Source organism: Chlamydotis macqueenii, chromosome 4, assembly GCF_036417535.1.
Source record: "Chlamydotis macqueenii isolate bChlMac1 chromosome 4, bChlMac1.mat, whole genome shotgun sequence".
NCBI lineage: Eukaryota > Metazoa > Chordata > Aves > Otidiformes > Otididae > Chlamydotis > Chlamydotis macqueenii.
Window position 1 is genome coordinate 34,526,119 of NC_141559.1, and position 17,874 is coordinate 34,543,992.

At 49.9% G+C, this 17,874-nt stretch overlaps 2 protein-coding genes across 2 annotated transcripts; one reads left to right on the forward strand and one right to left on the reverse strand.

Annotated features, from left to right (window-relative positions):
* Nucleotides 1-4,285: 4,285 nt before the first annotated feature.
* Nucleotides 4,286-5,167, forward strand: LOC147600912 (inositol 1,4,5-trisphosphate receptor-interacting protein-like 1). The gene is made up of 2 exons (XM_086746057.1): nucleotides 4,286-4,485; nucleotides 4,561-5,167. The coding sequence occupies exons 1-2, from the start codon at nucleotides 4,286-4,288 to the stop codon at nucleotides 5,165-5,167; spliced, it is 807 nt and encodes a 268-aa protein (XP_086602183.1).
* A 6,885-nt stretch (nucleotides 5,168-12,052) lies between these two features.
* LOC147600913 (trypsin inhibitor ClTI-1-like) lies at nucleotides 12,053-16,857 on the reverse strand. The gene is made up of 4 exons (XM_086747649.1): nucleotides 16,809-16,857; nucleotides 16,408-16,445; nucleotides 15,613-15,722; nucleotides 12,053-12,128 (listed from the first exon to the last, which is right to left on the reverse strand). Exons 1-4 carry the CDS (start codon nucleotides 16,855-16,857, stop codon nucleotides 12,053-12,055), a joined length of 273 nt encoding a protein of 90 aa, XP_086603775.1.
* Nucleotides 16,858-17,874: the final 1,017 nt, after the last annotated feature.

Here is a 17,874-nt window from a genome sequence, read left to right on the forward strand (position 1 = left end):
CTGCGTAGTCTCTCTGCGTAGCCCCGATCAGCTTTAAACTGTGACAATCTCAGCGGGCGGCAGAGCAGGCATTTTGAATTCATGTGAGTGGCCTGCCTAAGGTCACAGGCACATGGAGCAAAGTTTTGACTAGGAGGTTCTTGGCGTGTGTGGAAGATAACTTCCTGTCACAGTTGGTTGGGGAGCCAAGGAGAAAAGGCGTTGTTCTGCACCTGTGGTTTGCAAACAGAGGAGGAGTTGTGGGTGATGTTGCGCCTGGAGGTCATCTTGGTCAGAATGGTCATGAAATGGCAGTTTTTGATATCGAGAGAACGAAGGACGGGTGTTAGCAGAAGTTCCACTTTTGACTTCTGGAGGGCAGACTTTGTCCTGTGTAAGGGCCTGGTTGAGAGAGTCCCTTGGGAGGCAGTCCTGAAGGGCAAAGGAGTCCCAGAAGGCCGGTCATTCTTCAAGAAGGAAATGTGAAAGGTGCAGGAGCAGGCCATCCCCATCTGCTGAAAGAGGAGCCGGTGCGGAAGAAGAGGGGCCTGGCTGACCGGAGAGCTTTGGCTGGAACTCAGGAAAAGAAAGAGGTTATGATCTTTGGGAGAAGTGGCAGGCAACTCGGGAGGACTACAAGGATGCCATGAGGTTATGCAGGGAGAAAATTAGAAGGGCCAAAGCCCAACTGGAACTTAATCTGACGACTGCCATAACAGGCAATAAAAACAACAAAAGGAGGGCTAAGGAGAATCTCCATCCTTGCTTGGATGTGGGGCAAAAGTTAGCGAGAAAGGCTGAGGTACTTAATGCCTTCTTTGCCACAGGCTTTAACAGGAAGACCAGTTGTTCTCCAGGTACTCGGCCCCCTGCGCTGGAAGATGAGAATGGGGAGCAGAATGAAGCCCCCGTAATCCAAGGAGAAATGGTTAGCGACCTGCTGTTTCCCTTAGACACACACAAGTCCCTGGGGCCAGATGGGATCTGAGGTTATGAAAAGTGACACCTATCTACAAGAAGGGCCAGAAGAAGGATCTGGCGAGCTACAGCCTGACCTCGGTGCGGGGGAAAGTGATGGACCAGATAAGCCTCCCCCCTTCTCCTGCTGGCCTCCAGCTCCAAGCAGCTCGTGCCCCACTGCCCTAGTTCCATGCTCCCTCCCACCCAGACCTGCTGAGACCTCTTTTCTCCCACCTCCCCCAGGCCATGGCTGTGGCAATCGCCCTCATGTGAGCTGCACTGGCCAGCCAGCACGGGCTGAAGTGCAACCACCAGACAGATGTGGCCACAGCTGAGAGGATGCAGCAGCGTGAGGAGCAGCTGCATAGGAGCTGACTCGGCTGCTGCAGGAGTTTGAGCGGAGGACGTACGCGTGCCAAGCCACGTTCCTTTCTGTGTTGCAGCAGTGGCCATTTTGTACCATTGCAGGAGCCACGGTCCTGTTTGCTGAGGTCTGCTGGGTGGCCCAGGAAGTGAAGCTTGCCTCTGACTTCGTTTAACCCCAGTCAGCAGTCAGGTACCACGCAGCCGCACTCATCCTGCCTCTCCTCAGTGGGGTTTGGGAGAGAATCGGGAAGAAAGGAGAACTCGTGGGTTGAGATGAAGACAGTTTACTAGGAGAGCAGAGGAAGATGATAATGATAACAAAATATAGGGATACTAAAATGCACAAAACGAATGATGCCCAATTTTTGGCCACCTGACGACCCCCAGATATGCAAGTTTTTCCCCTCTTTGGGCTCAATCAGATAATAACAATTGCTGCAAAGAGTTTATAGAGTGATATCAGGAAAAATTTCATCACTGAAAGTGTTGTCAAGCATTGGAACAGGCTGCCCTGTGGTGGCATCACCATCTCTGTGAGGGATTTCAGTGATGGTCCAGGTAAGGCTACTGTGGGAAATTACAAGCCTAAGAGTGCGGGTTGTGGAATACCACAGTGTCCCAACTACGGACCACGCGGTGCCATGTGTGAGGGATTTCAGTGCTGGCCCGTGTAGGGCCACTGTGGGAAATCACAAGCTGCACACAGCTGTGAGAATGCGACCTTGGAGAGGGGAGCTAGGAGGGCTGTTATCTCGGAGAGGGGAGCTAGGAGGGCTGTTATTGAGCAGTGTGTTGCTGCTATCCGGGAGCCGCTGTTAGCCAGCAGGACACGCACTTGGCAGGCCTTGCTGCGTGCGCTGGCCACGCGTGCACCAACACCTGGTCAGTACTCTGCCACTGAATCTGCTGAGGGGATAAACAGAGGCGGCTCGGAGCGGAGGAGAGAGAAAGGACCCAGAGCACTCTACGAACAACAGGGGACGCCCTGAAGGTGCTGCGCCTACCTCCCTTCTCTGCTCTGACCCCGCTGATCATCACCCTCCTGCTCAGCGGTGTCTCCGGCGTAGTCAGATGGGTAAGACTCTCACAAAAAATACGCTGGTAACGGCTGATGCTAGGAACTGTAACTGCTTATGCTGGTAACTGCTTATGCAAGGCTATAGTGGAGCCATAAATACTGTTGCGTTTTTAAAATATCATATGCTGGGTGAACTTTGTGCATAGGAATCCTACGAACCAGTTACACCATCCTTGGAGGTACTTAAAAGACACGTAGACATGGCGCTCAGGGACATGGTCTAGTGGTGGACTTGGCAGTGTTAGGTTTACAGTTGGACTTGATGATCTTAAGGGTCTTTTCTAATGTAAACGATTTGATGAGTCTATGTTCCCTCCACCTGAGACCTCAGGTCCCCAGCACCTCCACAAGAGAGACTTAACATGGAAAGGGACTTGAGGGCACGCTCCCGCTTAGTGACCTTTTTGCCTCCCGGTGGCTTTGGACAGGAGGCACATGGGATGTAGGGTTCTGCACACGCTGAACCGACAGAAACACGGCATCCGTGTCAGTCTTGGCACATATGCAGCAGGGCTAAAGGAAGCTCTTGAGGGTGCTGGGTGTCAAGGCATGCACTCATGCAGTACAGACAACATTTCTGGGAGGCACGATCTGCAGCAGAGCACTACAGCACGGTGTACAGGGGGGTCTCCTGAACCGGGGAAAGCTCAGGGGAGCGGAGAGATGTGGGCCCCAGCATGGCCTCTGCAGCCCCCTCGCTTGCCCTTGCAGGGGGCAAGTTGGTAGCCAGAGAGAGGAGCCACAAGATCTTTTCCACTTGCGCCAGGGACACGCTGTGCGTTTCGCTTGATGGTCCAGGTTCTCAAGGCAAATGCTGCCCCAGCAGAAGCAGTCCAAGAGGAGAGGAGGGAGGAGGAGTCTGTCTCTGCCGAAGGGCTGGTAGCACTTCTTTTCAAGACAACTGGGAGTGAGACGCGGGGGGCCGAGAAAACTTTGCACCTCTCTACGTAAGTGAGGGCCATCCACCTACAGTCCCCGTTTTCTTGCGGTTCCGGATCTGGGGGGCGTCTGCCCGCTTTGTCAAGAGAGTCTCTGTGAGTTCGCTCCTGCCGGATGGGTTTGTACTGGGTGTGACGGCCAGGAGCCACTGAGCTGGGCGGTGGGGACAAAAGGTGGGGCTGGCGGTCTGGGTGATGCTGTTCTGGTGGCTGTGACAGCACAGAGGACGGGTCACAATGGGACCTTTCTCCAGGGGCATCACCAGGTGGCCACACTGCAGTTTCACTTGGGCGACGGGTGCGTGGAGCATGCAGGGGGAAGGCTGGGCCAAATGGGGGACGGGACAGAGGGCCAGGGGGTTTCTAACCCTGAGCGAGAGGCGAGCCCCACAGGCTGGTACCACAGGGTACCACCCTCGGGGCTGGGGAGAGAGGTGCTAGGGGCTCCCTGTGGTGGTAGGTGCAAGAGAGGCTCTGAGGATGCGTCGGGACGCTGTTGTGTGGCAGCGATGGAGGCTCCGCTCTGGTGTCCCTTGCCCTTTCACGGGGCACAGCCCAGCCAGGGGCTGGTCATCAGGGCGGCTTGGGCAGGACGGGCCCCATGCTGGCTCCAGCCAGGGCCCGCGGCCCCTTCAAGCCTGTTGCCAGCAGTGCCCAAACGCTGTGTGGGAAGAGCCTGTGGCTCCCATCCCTGCAGTGCTTGCAAACCCTGCCCTTGTTCCCTCCCACCTCTCCTACGGGCCCCCAGCTCCAGGCAGCTCCTGCACCACTGCCCCGGTCCCGTGCTCCCTGCCACCCAGCCCTGCTGAGCCCCTTTTTCTCCTGCCTCCTCCAGGCCATGGCTGCCGGACTTGGCCTCCTCGTGATTGTGCTGGCCATCCAGCATGGGCTGAAGGGCCATCATCAGATAGATGTGGCCACGGCCCAGCGGATGCAGCAGCGTGAGGAGCATCTGCGTGAGAAGATGATTCAGCTGCTGGAGGAGATGGAGCAGAGCAACTCCACGTGGGAAGACTGGCTCCTCCGGTCTGTGTTGCAGCACCGGCTGCTTTTGACCATGGCAGGAGCCGTGGTCCTGCTCGCTGAGATCTGCTGGCTGGACAGGGAAGTGAACTTTGCCTCTGTCAGCTGCAGTGAGCAGGACAGCTCCAGCAGCGAGGAGGCGGAGGAGAAGGAGGAAGATGAGGAGGAGGAGGAAGACCTCAGTGGTGTCAAGTCTTTGGCTTGTGCATCGCCAGTGCAGGGCCTGCCTGAGACGTGCAAGGTGCTGAAGAAGCTGGTGGGCGACCTCCTCGATATATGCCAAGTGGTTTCCAAGAGGACTTTGATGCCGCAGATGCAGCCAGCCGTTGGGATGGATGACAGCTATGAAACCTGGCGCATCCAGGAGGACAGCATCTCCTACCGCCTGCTGGTGTTCCTGCGGCCACCCCCCGGGCACTCTTTCAGCCTGGAGCCGGCCACCACGGGGCAGCTGCCAGCAAGGCACTGCAGCGTGCGTGTGGGGCTGGAGTGCATGTGCTGGAGGGAGCAGCTGCTGGGGGACTTTTTGTGCTTTCTCCACCATCCCGAGGACAAGCTGCGGACGGATCGGAGCTCGTACCTCCTGCGTACCCTCTGCACGTGCTCCTACTTAGACGTGGAGAAGATCGCCTGCTGGGCCCAAGGGCTGGTGAGATCAGCCTGGCTGCTTTTTCCTCAGTCGCACGACTGCCAGCTCATGGTGCTGCCCTCCTCCCACTCCTGCAGGTTCCAGCTGACAAGCCCCTCCAAGATGAACATCTGCACTGAGGTGACCTTTGCAGTGCAGCAAGGCAGCTCAGTGTCCTACCTGAGCCTGGAGTAGGCAGAGGCCGCCTTCACCAGCAGCACAGCGCGGCCGGAGAGCTGCGCTGCTGTCGAGGTGCAGCTTTTCAGACCGAGGGCGAGGCCACCCAGCAGGACAATTTGCACGTGCCAGGTCTGCAGCTCTGCGCCCACGTGCTGGTGGCCCCAGGCTTCTCCAGCCATGCCCGTGACCCTGAGGACCTGCTTTCCTCTCAGACGGACGCGGCCCAGGTGACAGTTTCGCACACTGGGCCAGGCTGATCGCAGAGACTGCCTGGGGAGTCTGCGCCGCAGATGTGGACAAACGAGGCGTGGAGATGACGCTGCTCGAGAGGAGCTGAGCGTAACGGGAGTTTGGGGAGTCTGCCCTGGTCCAGCTGAAGATGCCATTGCAGCTGAGAGTGCTGTTAGCACGTATAAGGGGATGGGACCAGCCATCCCACTGGAAAGAACTGATGGGCCCTGTGGGCCCCTTATTTGATACGTTGTAAATAACAATATAATTTTTATTGTAATGAAAATAAATGAATTTGTTTTAACCAACTCTCTGTGAGTGTGCCTGGAAAGCCCTTGAAAGTTCTAGCCAAGCCCACGCAGTGGCTGCTGGGGTCTCCAGGTAACGAGCACGCCTAGGAGACCACCTTAACCAATGGGGCTGACCTGACCGTATTGGACCAGAAGCCCTGGTTTCCCTTGGGTTGTAACTGGCGTCTGCTGGGAGATCCCTTTGAGGCAGCGTTCCTTGAAGCAGCAGCTCTCAATTGGAGACTCTGCCCTTGGATCAGGATGCCATCCAAGGAAACCCTCCAGAATTCAGTGTCCTTACCTCACAGAGGAGTGGTTGCACGTTTTAAGTCATCGTTCTAAGCTTACATTTGGTTAGTTACCAAATCTAGACGCGTAAGTCTGTAGGGCCAGATGGGATCTACCCAATGATACTGAGGGGGCTGGCAGAAGTGTTCACCAAGCCACTTTCCATCACTTATCAGCAATCTTGGCTGAGGTCTTAAAGGGCTTTTCCAACCCGAATGATTCTATAATTCTATGATTCTTATTAGATAAACTTAATGTTTGATGTGAGTTTCCATTCACAGTTATTTCACTACTGCTTTGTGCATTCTAGTTATACTTATGTCTCCTAATATATTGTGGGGCAACCATATCCATCAATTTACAGAACACCACAAATTCCATTTAAAAAAAAAAAAATCCCCAGAAAGTCTTGGAATCTCATGTTTTTGCAAAGCTGGTGTTTTAGAAATTTGCAGTGAGAAACAAGCTACTTGGAGTTTCCCAGTGCTTTCCAGAAGGTAAGAGTATGCCTGCAGATAGCTATTGCAGAGCAGCCCCAAAGCTTCCCAAGAGACTCACTCTTCACTTTGACAGATGCTCTTCAAACAGAGTGAAGAGAGAGGGTTCACTCCAGGTGTCCATTTACAGACATCTGCGGCTTGCTGGGTGTCCAGAGTATTGGAAGGGTACTGGCAGGTAAGAAAAAGAGTTTCCAGGAAACTCAGGCCCTTCTGGGCCAGCAGTTTGAGGCTGCTGCAATATGCCATAGAACCTACAGAGACACAGGACTATTCCTAGACAAGTTCAACATCTCAGTCCCAGCCCTATTCTCTGCTCCAGAGAGCCTCACAGTCGCATTTTTCATCCCCTTGGCCTCTGTCACTGGGAAAAATTGAAACAGAGTAGCTGAAGTAGGAACAGGTTTAGATCAACTCTAAATGCTTTTGCATCTAATGTGAGAAAGAGTAATTAAGAGCTGCTTAAAAGGTAAAATAAAACAAGTGTACCAGAATCTTATATAGTTTCTCACCAGTTGACAAAAAAAGCACTTAAAACGTTAATTTTTCTGCAGTATAAAAGGTGAGATTGATTCACAGAAGAAGGTCACTTTTTTCTCCTGAGGTCGTCTAGCTAAGAATGCTCTGTCCAGAAACCTGTGCTGCTTCTATGAACAGGGTTTGAAGCTATTGCTGCGTTACCAGCTAGACGGCCACAAAGCTAAGATGTAACTCAGTGCAATCTTATGCATGACAATGAATGCCACGGGTTCATCTATGAGATATCTGCCCACTGAATAATTTAATTTTTTTTTAACAAAACGATGTATTGCAGATTCTCTTCGAGCAAACATATTTGGATTCAATGATTAGGAAAAAAGCAAGTTAACTTTGCCAAGTAGGTGAGGTTGACTGTGTACCAAAGACACTAATAGTACAGATGGAAAGAAACAGCTTGTTCTGGTTTTATTTAGTGAGGGGGGCTAAGGTGGCAGCTTCTGGAACAAGCTGCTCTAGAAGTGGTTCCCCTGTGTTCAGTGGACTTGGCCGAGCCTAGGGCAGACCTGCTGCTGGCCGAGGCCGAGCCAACTGGTAGAGGAACGTTCCGTGATAATGCCTCTGTGCTAATGTATTTAAGAAGGGGAAACCAGAAAAAAAAAATAGGAGAGAAGATGTGAAGACGCTGAGCAGGGGCAGAGACGGGGAAGCGCGAGCCTTGTGGGCCTTGCAGGCCTCAGCCTCTGGCCTCCCGCCGGGCGGCTGTGTGGGCCCGACTCAGCCCGGCCCGGCTGCAAGAAGTGGAGAGGAGATGAGATGTGAAGAGATGCTGAGAGGCGTCTGCCTGCCTGCGGTGAAGAGTTTTTGTGGTGAGAGGAACGGCTGCAGCCGGCAAGGTCAGTGAAGAAGGAGGGGCAGGAGTAATGCGGCTCCTGACCAGAATTCCCCTGCAGCCTGTGGATCAGCCCAGGTTTGTGCAGCCCATGGTGAGGCAGTCTGTTCCCCTGCAGCCTGTGGTGATAACCGTGGTGGAGCAGGTTGTCCCCCTGCAGCCCATGGAGGTCCACAGAGGGGCAGAGATCCACCTGCAGCCCATGGAGGACCCCACGTCGGTGTAGGTGGAGGCCTGAAGGAGGCTGTGGCCCGTGGAGGGCCCGCTGGGGCAGCCGTTCTGGAGGGAGTGCACCCCGTGGAAGAGAGGACCCACGCCGGAGCAGTTTCACGAAGGACTGTGGCCCTCGGGTGGGACCCCACCCTGGAGCAGGGGAGGAATGTGAGGAGTTCTTCCCCCAACGCCAAAGCAGCGGCGTATAACAACGCGTGATGAACTGACCGCAACCCCCATTCCCTCTTCCCCCCTGTGCCGCTCGGGGGGCGGGGGAAGGTGGTAGAGATAATGTGAAGCCCGGGAAGAGGGAGGGGTGGGGGCAGGTTATCTTGTTCTCGGTCTCATTATCCTGCGGTGTTTTTAGCAATAAAAGTAGTTTTCCCCGAGTCGAGACTGTTTTGCCCGTAATGGTGACTTTAAGGATTTCTCCCTGTCCTTATCTGAAATCTGGAGCCTTTTTTCTTACATTACCTCTCCCTATTCTCTCGAAGGGTGCGGGGGTGAGAGAGATACTGCGTAGTCTGGCCCCTACTGAGGCTGAACTACGACACAGCTCCTAACACAACGTTTATGCATACAAACGATTATTAATAAGAAGTCTTTCTTACATCCGCACTGAGATCACAAAATAAAAAGTGCTTTAAAAGAAAGCAAATGCTGCTGCCTAGGGAGCAAGATGAAATCCACAAATTTAAGGCCTTCATTCTGACTTGTCTCCCACAGGATTCAGACCATAGCTCCCTGTTAGACCTCTCCTTTCTGCAGCTTTAGATAGGTGCTCTCCCATAGACAAGGGTTTTCAACAGCCAGCAATATTTTTTAAGCCTTAAATGTATCAATGGAATATTGGTGGGTTTGATACATTTCTGTCACACCCAGGAGTACTTCAGGATCCTCAGTCCTGAAAGACTCTGCTAGCAATTCAGGGAGGGTTGTTACCGCCTCTGGTTGAGAAAACCTGCAAATCCTCAAAAGAGTGACTGAAGCAAAGGGGCTGAGCACATCCAAATTGCCCACAACTAAGCTGGGAGCTGGAGTCCAGCTGTCCCAGAAAACACACCTGCAGTGTCTGCTGGGCAACGGTGTGTGGAGACCAGGAAACATTTTTTTTTACCTACATTTCCTGGACAATTTTATTTTAAAAAATATTTCCACAGGAGGAAGAGTTGGGAATTTAATCCATTAAAAAAGCTCTTCTTGTAGCTCAACCAGGAACAAAATAATTCATATCTACCCTTCATTAGCAAAAGCCAATAAGACATCTTATGACCTTCATTTGACCTAGATGGATGGCTGCACATTCTCCTCCCAGTCAGATCAAGACTGTGCTGATCCTGGGGAGCTATAAAATACCATAAAATCCTAATCAAATAAAATATTATCCGCCCATCAGATAGAAAAGAGATCCTTTCATACCTTGTCTCACGATCTGTTTCACTAGCTGTCGTTCAGCTAGTATAATCCCTTGTGAGCCTCATGCAGATACAATAAGCTAATGAGAATGCTTGTCGTAAGGTTTACTGATGTCTGAAGGTTACAGTAACATCCTTCTGAGTTACTGATTTTAAATAGTTCATAAATGCCATGAGTAGATGCCAGTCAACACTTTGAGCAATCAAAGTGAGATATGCATTTTAATGTCTCTGATAAATCAAACATGGTGGTCACCAAGCATTGGTGACTTGTCCTGTACTAGTCAACTTTTAATTTCAAGGAGTCTGGGATTTTATCAATTCCTGTCAGAGCCAGGCATGGCATGACTCAATGCTATACACCAGTCTCTCTGGCAAGGAGAAATACATCTCTTTGCTCCAGCTAGAAATGTATGTTTAAACAGTTTGAAGAACAGCAAGAAGTATAAAGCACCATTTAAAATGAAACAAGAGAGAGCAAAAGGAAAGTTGGGCAACATAGCTACAGCAACAAACTTTCAGACCTGTTCCATCCAAAAAACACTTTGCCCGGAGGGTGAATAACAGTAAGCCACCTGAAAATAAAAGTCTAATGAAAATAAATTTATAAAAATAAGGAGATTCTGGGCAACTCCTGCTTTCAATTATTCTGTTTATTTATTACAATAAGAAGAACAATATAAAAAGTTTAACAGAAACATAATCTCAAGAGAAAAGAAGTACTTGGTTTTGTGGAAAAGTTAATGCCGCCCACTCCAGGGAGCTCTGGGTACCAAGATGGAGAGGGCTGCTAGATGCAGTTCAGTGTGTCTGTGGCCTCAGCACCTGGGTACTTCACTGGGCTCTGAGCCTGCCCCATCACCTTGCCCTCCAAGTAACACACTCCGGAAACAGGAAGCATGGGAACACAGTCTGGCTTCAAAAACCTCATTTCTGAGTGACTTCCCTGAGCAGCAAAGGCTAGAGTTGCCAGCAGTGAAACCATTAGTTGGATGATGACTTTGGGAACAATTAGATTGTTGTTCAAATTTTGGGCAACTAGAGCACGTGGAAGTCATCAGTGTTGACCCACTGTAGCCACTGATGCAAGACCCACAGGCTGTCTTTCACTCTTTGCCACTTAATTTTGCTGCTTTAGCAATCTGCCATCTAGACAACTTCCTACCACACCTGTAGGTAAAATGGACCTCTAACAGCACCACCGCAGGCAATCGCATTAAATCGCATACTGAAATTCTGAGACATCAACTTTTTGATCTAGAGAGGTTCATAAATGCCAAATTGCAGTACAACACTGGATTTTTGGGTTTTGGTTTTTTTTTAGTTTGGGAAAGGATACAATTATGTTTTACATTCAGCTCTGGAAGGATCCAGTTGACAGCACTGAGGGTCATTTATTTGTGAACATTTATACAGCTAACAGGACTGGAGTTGTTAAAGTTCCCTTGTAAGCACAATTAGTTATCAAAATAGAAATACAAACAGAAACAGCTTATTGTTTCCATCCACTTGCTAATTCATAGCATAGGACACAAGTGCTTTGGCATTTGGCACAATTTGAAGAAGTAAAAATTTCTAGTTCTGGATGTGGAAATGACAGCTGGGAGCACACAGGAACTTTCTCAAATGGATTTGCCACCAATAGAGAAATTGATTTTCCCTCCACAACTGATACCTTGTTGGGAGGCTCCGGTTAGCTTTCTTTTCTGTCCACATACTCCTGTCTCCACATGACAGCTTTAGCCTAAACTTCCAGCCCTCCTGTTGTGCCACACATGACATCCCACCGTCAATGATTAGCCTTTGCATGAAAGAGATGAAAGCAGGCATGTACTGGGAGACAAGGATAGCTTTGACCCTTTAAAGGAACCCTTTAAAGACGGAAGCATTTTTGTTTTTCAAAACCAAAGTCACTGACCTGTAAATGTTCATCAGGCATGAAGTGTGCTGTACATCTCTGCCTGTGCTGCCACTGCCCAGCAAAGCCTGACACAGGCATTGTCCGGGGCCGAGGCTAGAGCAGGCGCCACTTGGCTTGGATCAAAGGTAGAAGCCAAGGTTGTGTGCCCCCTGCCCGTGCCTCCAGCACTCCAAAACAGCCCTTACTTGGGGCAGGAGCAGAGGGTGCCCAGGTCACTGCCCTCGGCTGGCAGAACCTGCAGGCAGGGAGCCAGGGGCAGAGGCTTGGTACGTCAGGCTGCCATCACCAGGCTTTGTTAGCCGCCACAGGAAACCCCTCCGGTGGCTCCCCAGGATCTCAGATCCTCCCAGGAACAACAAGCAGCTGCTGCTGCCAGCACTGCCCACAGTGGAGGTGCTGGGGCCTCCCAGGTTTGCTGTGGGAGTGACACCGGGTACCCATTCATTTCCTTCTCCAAAAAACTGACCTACTGGTATACAGTCAGGACATCTCTTTCTTACCCTATGATCTATCTTGCATGAGAAAATAAATTGCGGTTCAAGTTATAAGTGTATTATGGCTATGTTTATAAACACTTTTTAATACAGGAACAGTATTTTGTTTAAACAGGCAAACTTATTTATTAAGACAGGCTACACAGAAAGTACATTCAAGGCATTGTTGCCATTTGGACTGCCTACATCTGTCTCATTTTCTTGACAGTTGGCTGGCATATTCCGTTCTTGAAAATCTGGACATCCTTCTTATTTTCACTGCAAGTAGAACAAAAATATTTTAGAAGAGAAGCCCTAGACTTGGATTTAACAGAGGCATTTCATAAAGAGGACTCGCTCATGTCTTTCTATGGGTTCAGTTACATGCAGCGATGCATTTAATTGCACCACTTATGGCAAACACTACTGCAAAGTAACTGTGATGCAAAGATTTATGAATCATACACACAGAGCAAGTAACTTACCAGAGACAGCCTCACTTCAGGCTTTGTTACTTGTAAAAACCTGATAAAGCCATCTGCAAATCTGAGAAGTATCAAACCACATGGCAAATCCCGCCATGAGGACTGTGTCCATTACAAAGCACTTAGGCAAGTCAAATGTCACAGTCTCTGAAGTGGGAACCAGTTCTACTGCTTACAAAATTTCCCCCTTTCACTTGGGAATTCAGTGGGAACAGTATGCACCCTGATGCATCTCTGCATCCCAGGCTTCACCAAAATTTGAGGGTGTGGTTCTCTGAATGCTGGAATTTTCTTTAAGGAAATTTTAGCCAAGTCTCCCTTAGTTTGGGAACATCAGACTTTTTTCTTTAAGTCCCATACATGGTACTTTGGGGTGCTCCAGTTACAAATCTCAGTTTACCAAGCAAGTACAGATACAAAAAGAAAGTGATAGAATCCAAACTGCCCTAGATCTTCAGTTTGCTTCCCTATCTTAATAGAATCAAGCTGGTTTACTCCTCATGAAATTCAAGAGGCTTGCAATTACCCAAAAGCAGGGACAATCTGTACTAATAGTGGTATCAAGGATCTTTTAACCAGAAGGTAGTGGAGCAGATTAGAAATATGAAAGGAAAAATCAAGCTCAGGGGATGTGAAACAGATGTAAAGATGTAAGGAAAAGTTCTGGCAGAAGGACAGCCCTTACACTAAACCCTGCAGAGGCAGCTTAAGCTGCTGCATCTGTTTCCAAAGACGTGCCTGTAGTGCTGCCAGACTAGGTTTAAACTAAGATCAGCTGTTGTCACTGCTACTGGACACAAAGTGGGGAAGAGATGGGAATTGCATTCTAGCACCCATTTTAAAATGGGTTAGATCTAAGCTTTAAAAATAATAAAAAAAAGGTAGGGATGAAGATCAGCTTTGGTCTTACAGTTAACATGGTGCATTGCAGAACCAGGATGGGCAAGGTTGTGCTGCAGCTTTGCTCCAAGTGTTTTATCCTTGTTGTGTTCATGCCAAGTCAAACACTATAGAACAACAACTCCAGACTGAACTAGAAAGCTACTGAGTATGGCAGCTACTGAATTATTAAAGGAAAAAAAATCAGGATAGTATTTGATCACCTTGTGCTCCTTCAGATCAAAATGCATGTTTCTGAGCATGTAAGATACTAGCAAAAAAGATGGTTAAGACAAAAATCTACCTTGTGTGTGTAACTGGATTAAAGCCCACGTTTCACAGAAAACATGTACATTATGTCTCATACTAATGAGATGTAAGGCCCATCATGGATTACTTAAGGAATTGAGTGAAAATAAACAGATTTGCCTGGAGAACCCTTTGTGCTATGTGCAGTGCTGTATCAGGAATCTGCCATGCACCCATCTGGAATGGAGGGATCATGCCTAAAGATCAAAACGTCCTAGAAATGTAAGGTTGGATCTCAAAGCCCATCATTCTGCTCTGAGAAAGGATCAAATACACTGAGATGCTCTCCTGTCTATATTTCCACAACAATGATTTGCACTCTCTATGTGTGATACTTAGCACTTCTCTTTGACTTCTATTGTACTGATTTCAGTCCATTTCTCCAGATCCCTGGGAATTTTGATACTGTCCTGCACAGATCATTGTATCTCTTGCTATTTTGCAAATTTTTATTGTCTTGTTTTGGATATCCAATTCATTACAAAAATACTGAATTATGTACCACACCTAAAGGAAATACCACTTTATAGCTCTTTCCAGTTTGACTGTAAAACGCTGATCACTGCTTTTAAACCACAGCATTTCAAAGTGCTGTGACTTCATTCTTTAACAATTTCAGCTAAATAACTATTTGTCTTCTTATGTGAACATCAAGGGGAGCTATGTAAAATACTTTACTCATGTCATGGAGCCACACTTTTGTTGCTTCCTACTCTGCTAAAAAAGTTCCTACTCTTGCCAAAAAAAACTAAATCTCACAGATTTGGTTGGATTATTTCTGACAAATCTGTATCGGCTTTGCTTAATCTGTTTTTTACCTCTGGCTGTCTACAAGTCAGTCTCTTAGTAACTCACTCCAACATCGTCCTAGGCAGCAAAGATGGGTAGGCTTCTAATAGGTAACATGCCAGCACCTCTTTTTGCCCCTTTTCACAGATTATACTGTGTGTGCAATCTGTGCAACACACAAAACCCACATTGATTCCCTGGGTTTTTTTTCCAGATTGTAGGCTTAGCAATTCTCTTTGCAATTTGTCATTTGCTTGGATAGTTTGTGATGTATTCTCGTGAAAATGCTACCAAACTCTGCAGATCTGCATACCTTTAAACGTACTTTGACACCTTCTTCAAAATATTATTTCTTTATGTGTTCTTTGATACCTTTGATACTTTCCTTATTCTGGCCTATGTTTCCTCTGTCTTGGCAATTTGAATTTTGTAAATTATCTAGTCTCAATTAATCTTTCCCTCAGCCCAAAGTCAGGAATATATTTCAGACTTCCCTTTCTTGAGATCTGTCTATTTGTAATTTTGTAAATGCCTGTCACTGCTGTTGTGCTACTTCCACTTCCTCCCTCTGCTGGAAACAGAAATCCTGTTATTTCATTTATATAAATTCCTTTCACCATCCAATTCAATTCATTAGCAGTTCCTCTCAGTTTGTACTGGGAGGATGCTCTATAGATGTTTCCAGTCCATCGTAATGGGGGGTAACAATGCTCATTAAGTACTGCTTTTGTATGTTTTCAATTTGTTTTAAAAAATGATTAAATTATTAAAGAATAAAATACGCTCTCTCAAATATTAGGAGATCCTTTTCTTGATTTTTAAACAATCTGAATGGCTAAGTAGTATTTTCTCCTAACATCTGGCATTCTTACTGTTCTCTGTGAAAGGAAATATAGGAGACTGGATCTTGAATGTAAACATTATGGAATAAAATCTGCATTTTGGGTGAGATCTTTCATGTTTTCTGATGGGGAGTGTGGAAGAGTCCAGCATTTTATTTAATGGCAACATGGTACTGCATGAACATGACAGGCAACACTCCTCTGAGATGCTTCTCCTTAAGAACTACAAAAGCAAATATTCAATACTCCCAGCTAACTGAAACCAACCTAAGCCGTTTACAGGTACCATGATAAAAGCTGTTGCAAGGGATTGACTGTTGAGAAGACACTGGTAAAACTGCAGTTTAACAGAGTGTGAACGATGCAAAGCCAATAACCTATCAGTTAATTGGGATGTGTGGGTGAATATTTTGCTTGCATATAGGGAAGGGAAAGTTAGGATGTCAGTTAAGTGACTACCTGTTTGAAAGGCAGAGCATACACTCGTTTGAGTAGGTCTCTCCATCGGTCCCACAAACTGGACGGTACTGCCTTGTACATCCAGACACATGATACTTGTGGCAGGCAGGCTGGGGAAGATAGGTACATAAGAAGTCTAAGATAATCTGTTTGAAACAGGCCTCTTGGGCCCTTTCAGATCAGCAGCTTCTGATCTGAGAACTTCTGAAGAATACTGGCACACTTATGCACAGAAAGGAGCGCTCAACAGGAGTTGGCACGGCGTTATCAAGTGCCACATTATCTTTCACGTTCTTATGGGAATTTATCACTTGCGGCTTGGCTTCTACTGCCTAGCATGGCTTCAGCTGTGGTGTCAGGACATAAGCGTGCTAGAAAACACAGCTCCTTCTGACATCTTAACGTCAGAGGGATGGACGGACGGCGAGTCCTTGCAAAGGGCAACCACAGATTGAGCTGGTAAGAGGTGGGAATCGCCAAGGCACGTGTGCTACTGCCCCCAGCAGGCGGGGGGTGGGAACAGCCCCGGGTCTCTCAGCTGTTGGGCATCTCCTGGGGCTGAGCAGGGGTCCCCGAGGGGCGGCCTGGCTCTGGAGGTTTCACCTGCCGTTACCCTCCTCCTCGGGAGGAGCCAGGCCACCCCTCCGGGACCCCTGCTCTGCCCCGCAGCTCTGGAGCCAGGGCCAGACGCTCCTGCCTGGCGCCAGGCCCGGGGCCCTGGGGAAGGGGCCGCCCTGCGCCCGGAGGCCGGGTGGGATCGTCCTTCTCGGGGCCGGCGGGGCGGGCTGCACTCACCGGGAAGCTGGCAACGGCGTCGGAGTAGGAGAGGAGCCCTGTAGAGAACAACTGGCGTTAACGGCGCACGGTCCCGCTTGGATTCCCCCCGCCCCACCCCCCCCGCTTCGCTCCCGGGACCAGCCGGTGTCCGTTACCGGTCCCGGCACCCCCCGACCAGCCGGTGTCCGGCACCGTCCTGTGCCGGTTCCCCACCCTGCCGCCGGATGGCTCATGCCCGTCACCGGCCTAGATTCCGCGCCCGCGCCCCCTAAGCCGGCCAGTGCCCGGTACCGCTTCAGATTTCCTCTTCCTTGCGGATGGGACCGGACGGAGCACGGTACCGACCCGCTTCCCCAGGACCGGCTCGGTCCCCCCGCCTCCCCCAGACCTCCACTGCCCCGGCGCCGTGCGCCCGATACCGGCGAGAACGGCGGGGAGCAGCACCAGGACCGGTGTCGGCACCGCCATGTTCGCCAACGGAGTAACGGCCACAGGCGGGCGCGAGGCGAGGAGAGCGCGGGGGCGCAACGGCCGCGGCGGAGCGCGAGGGGCGCAGCGGGCGGGAGCGCGGGGCGCTGGGGCTGGCGAGCGAGTCCGGGCCGGCCCCGAGCTGTAGGTCCCCGTGGGGTCGCTCATCGCCCCCCCCCACCCCCCCCGCCGCCATTTCCACGGGGAACCCCCAGCATTTCCAGTGGCTGGCAACTGCTGATGCAGAAGCCTTCCCGGCACCACGCTCACAGGATGAAAAGCTTTAAACTCAGGGCCGTGTGGGGCAGCAGCCGAGTGAATGGTGGGTGCCCGGCTGAAATTTCAGCCTTCCCCGGGCCTCCCTCTTTGACTTCGTCTCGACAGAGTTGCCCTTTGATTGCAGAGTGTCTTGGGCAAGAGTAGGAGGATGGAAAACAGGCATGCAGTGCCGTGTGGCTCTTAAGGTCGTTGCCCCCGTCTCGTCATAAAGTGACATGAGGGGGCTTGTGCTGAGCTGTGCGTGCGTTCCTGCCATGAGGAAGAGAAAACCGATGCAGCCCCAGCAGTAAAGCCAACCTGCCTGCATTTGCAGTCGTGGGAATGCAGGCCAGCGGCGGCTGGAAAAGCTTGTCACAGTGTCCTGCCTGGGCGTCTGGGCAGCACGGCTCTCCAAAGAGTATCTCATCTGTTAGCCGCTGATGAGAGTGGTTGGCTTTGCAGAGCCCGGGGGCTAGCTTTACGCAGAGTCTGGCTCTGGAATTGTTTTTATGCAGTTTCCTAAAATCTAGGGTATGGGCTCCTTGTAAAACGTCCTACACTTGTGTATATGAGAGGAATTTAGACCTGTCAGGGAATTTGATACGTCCAATATGAGTACATACGCAGGCATCACACACATCCTTGTCTCTGTGTCAGCCTCCGGGTCCTTCCAAGCACAGCTTTTCTTCATCTTGAGTCACATTTGGGATGTGTATGCAGCAATGATCTATCCTGTCTCTTAAGTATCCGCACACTCCA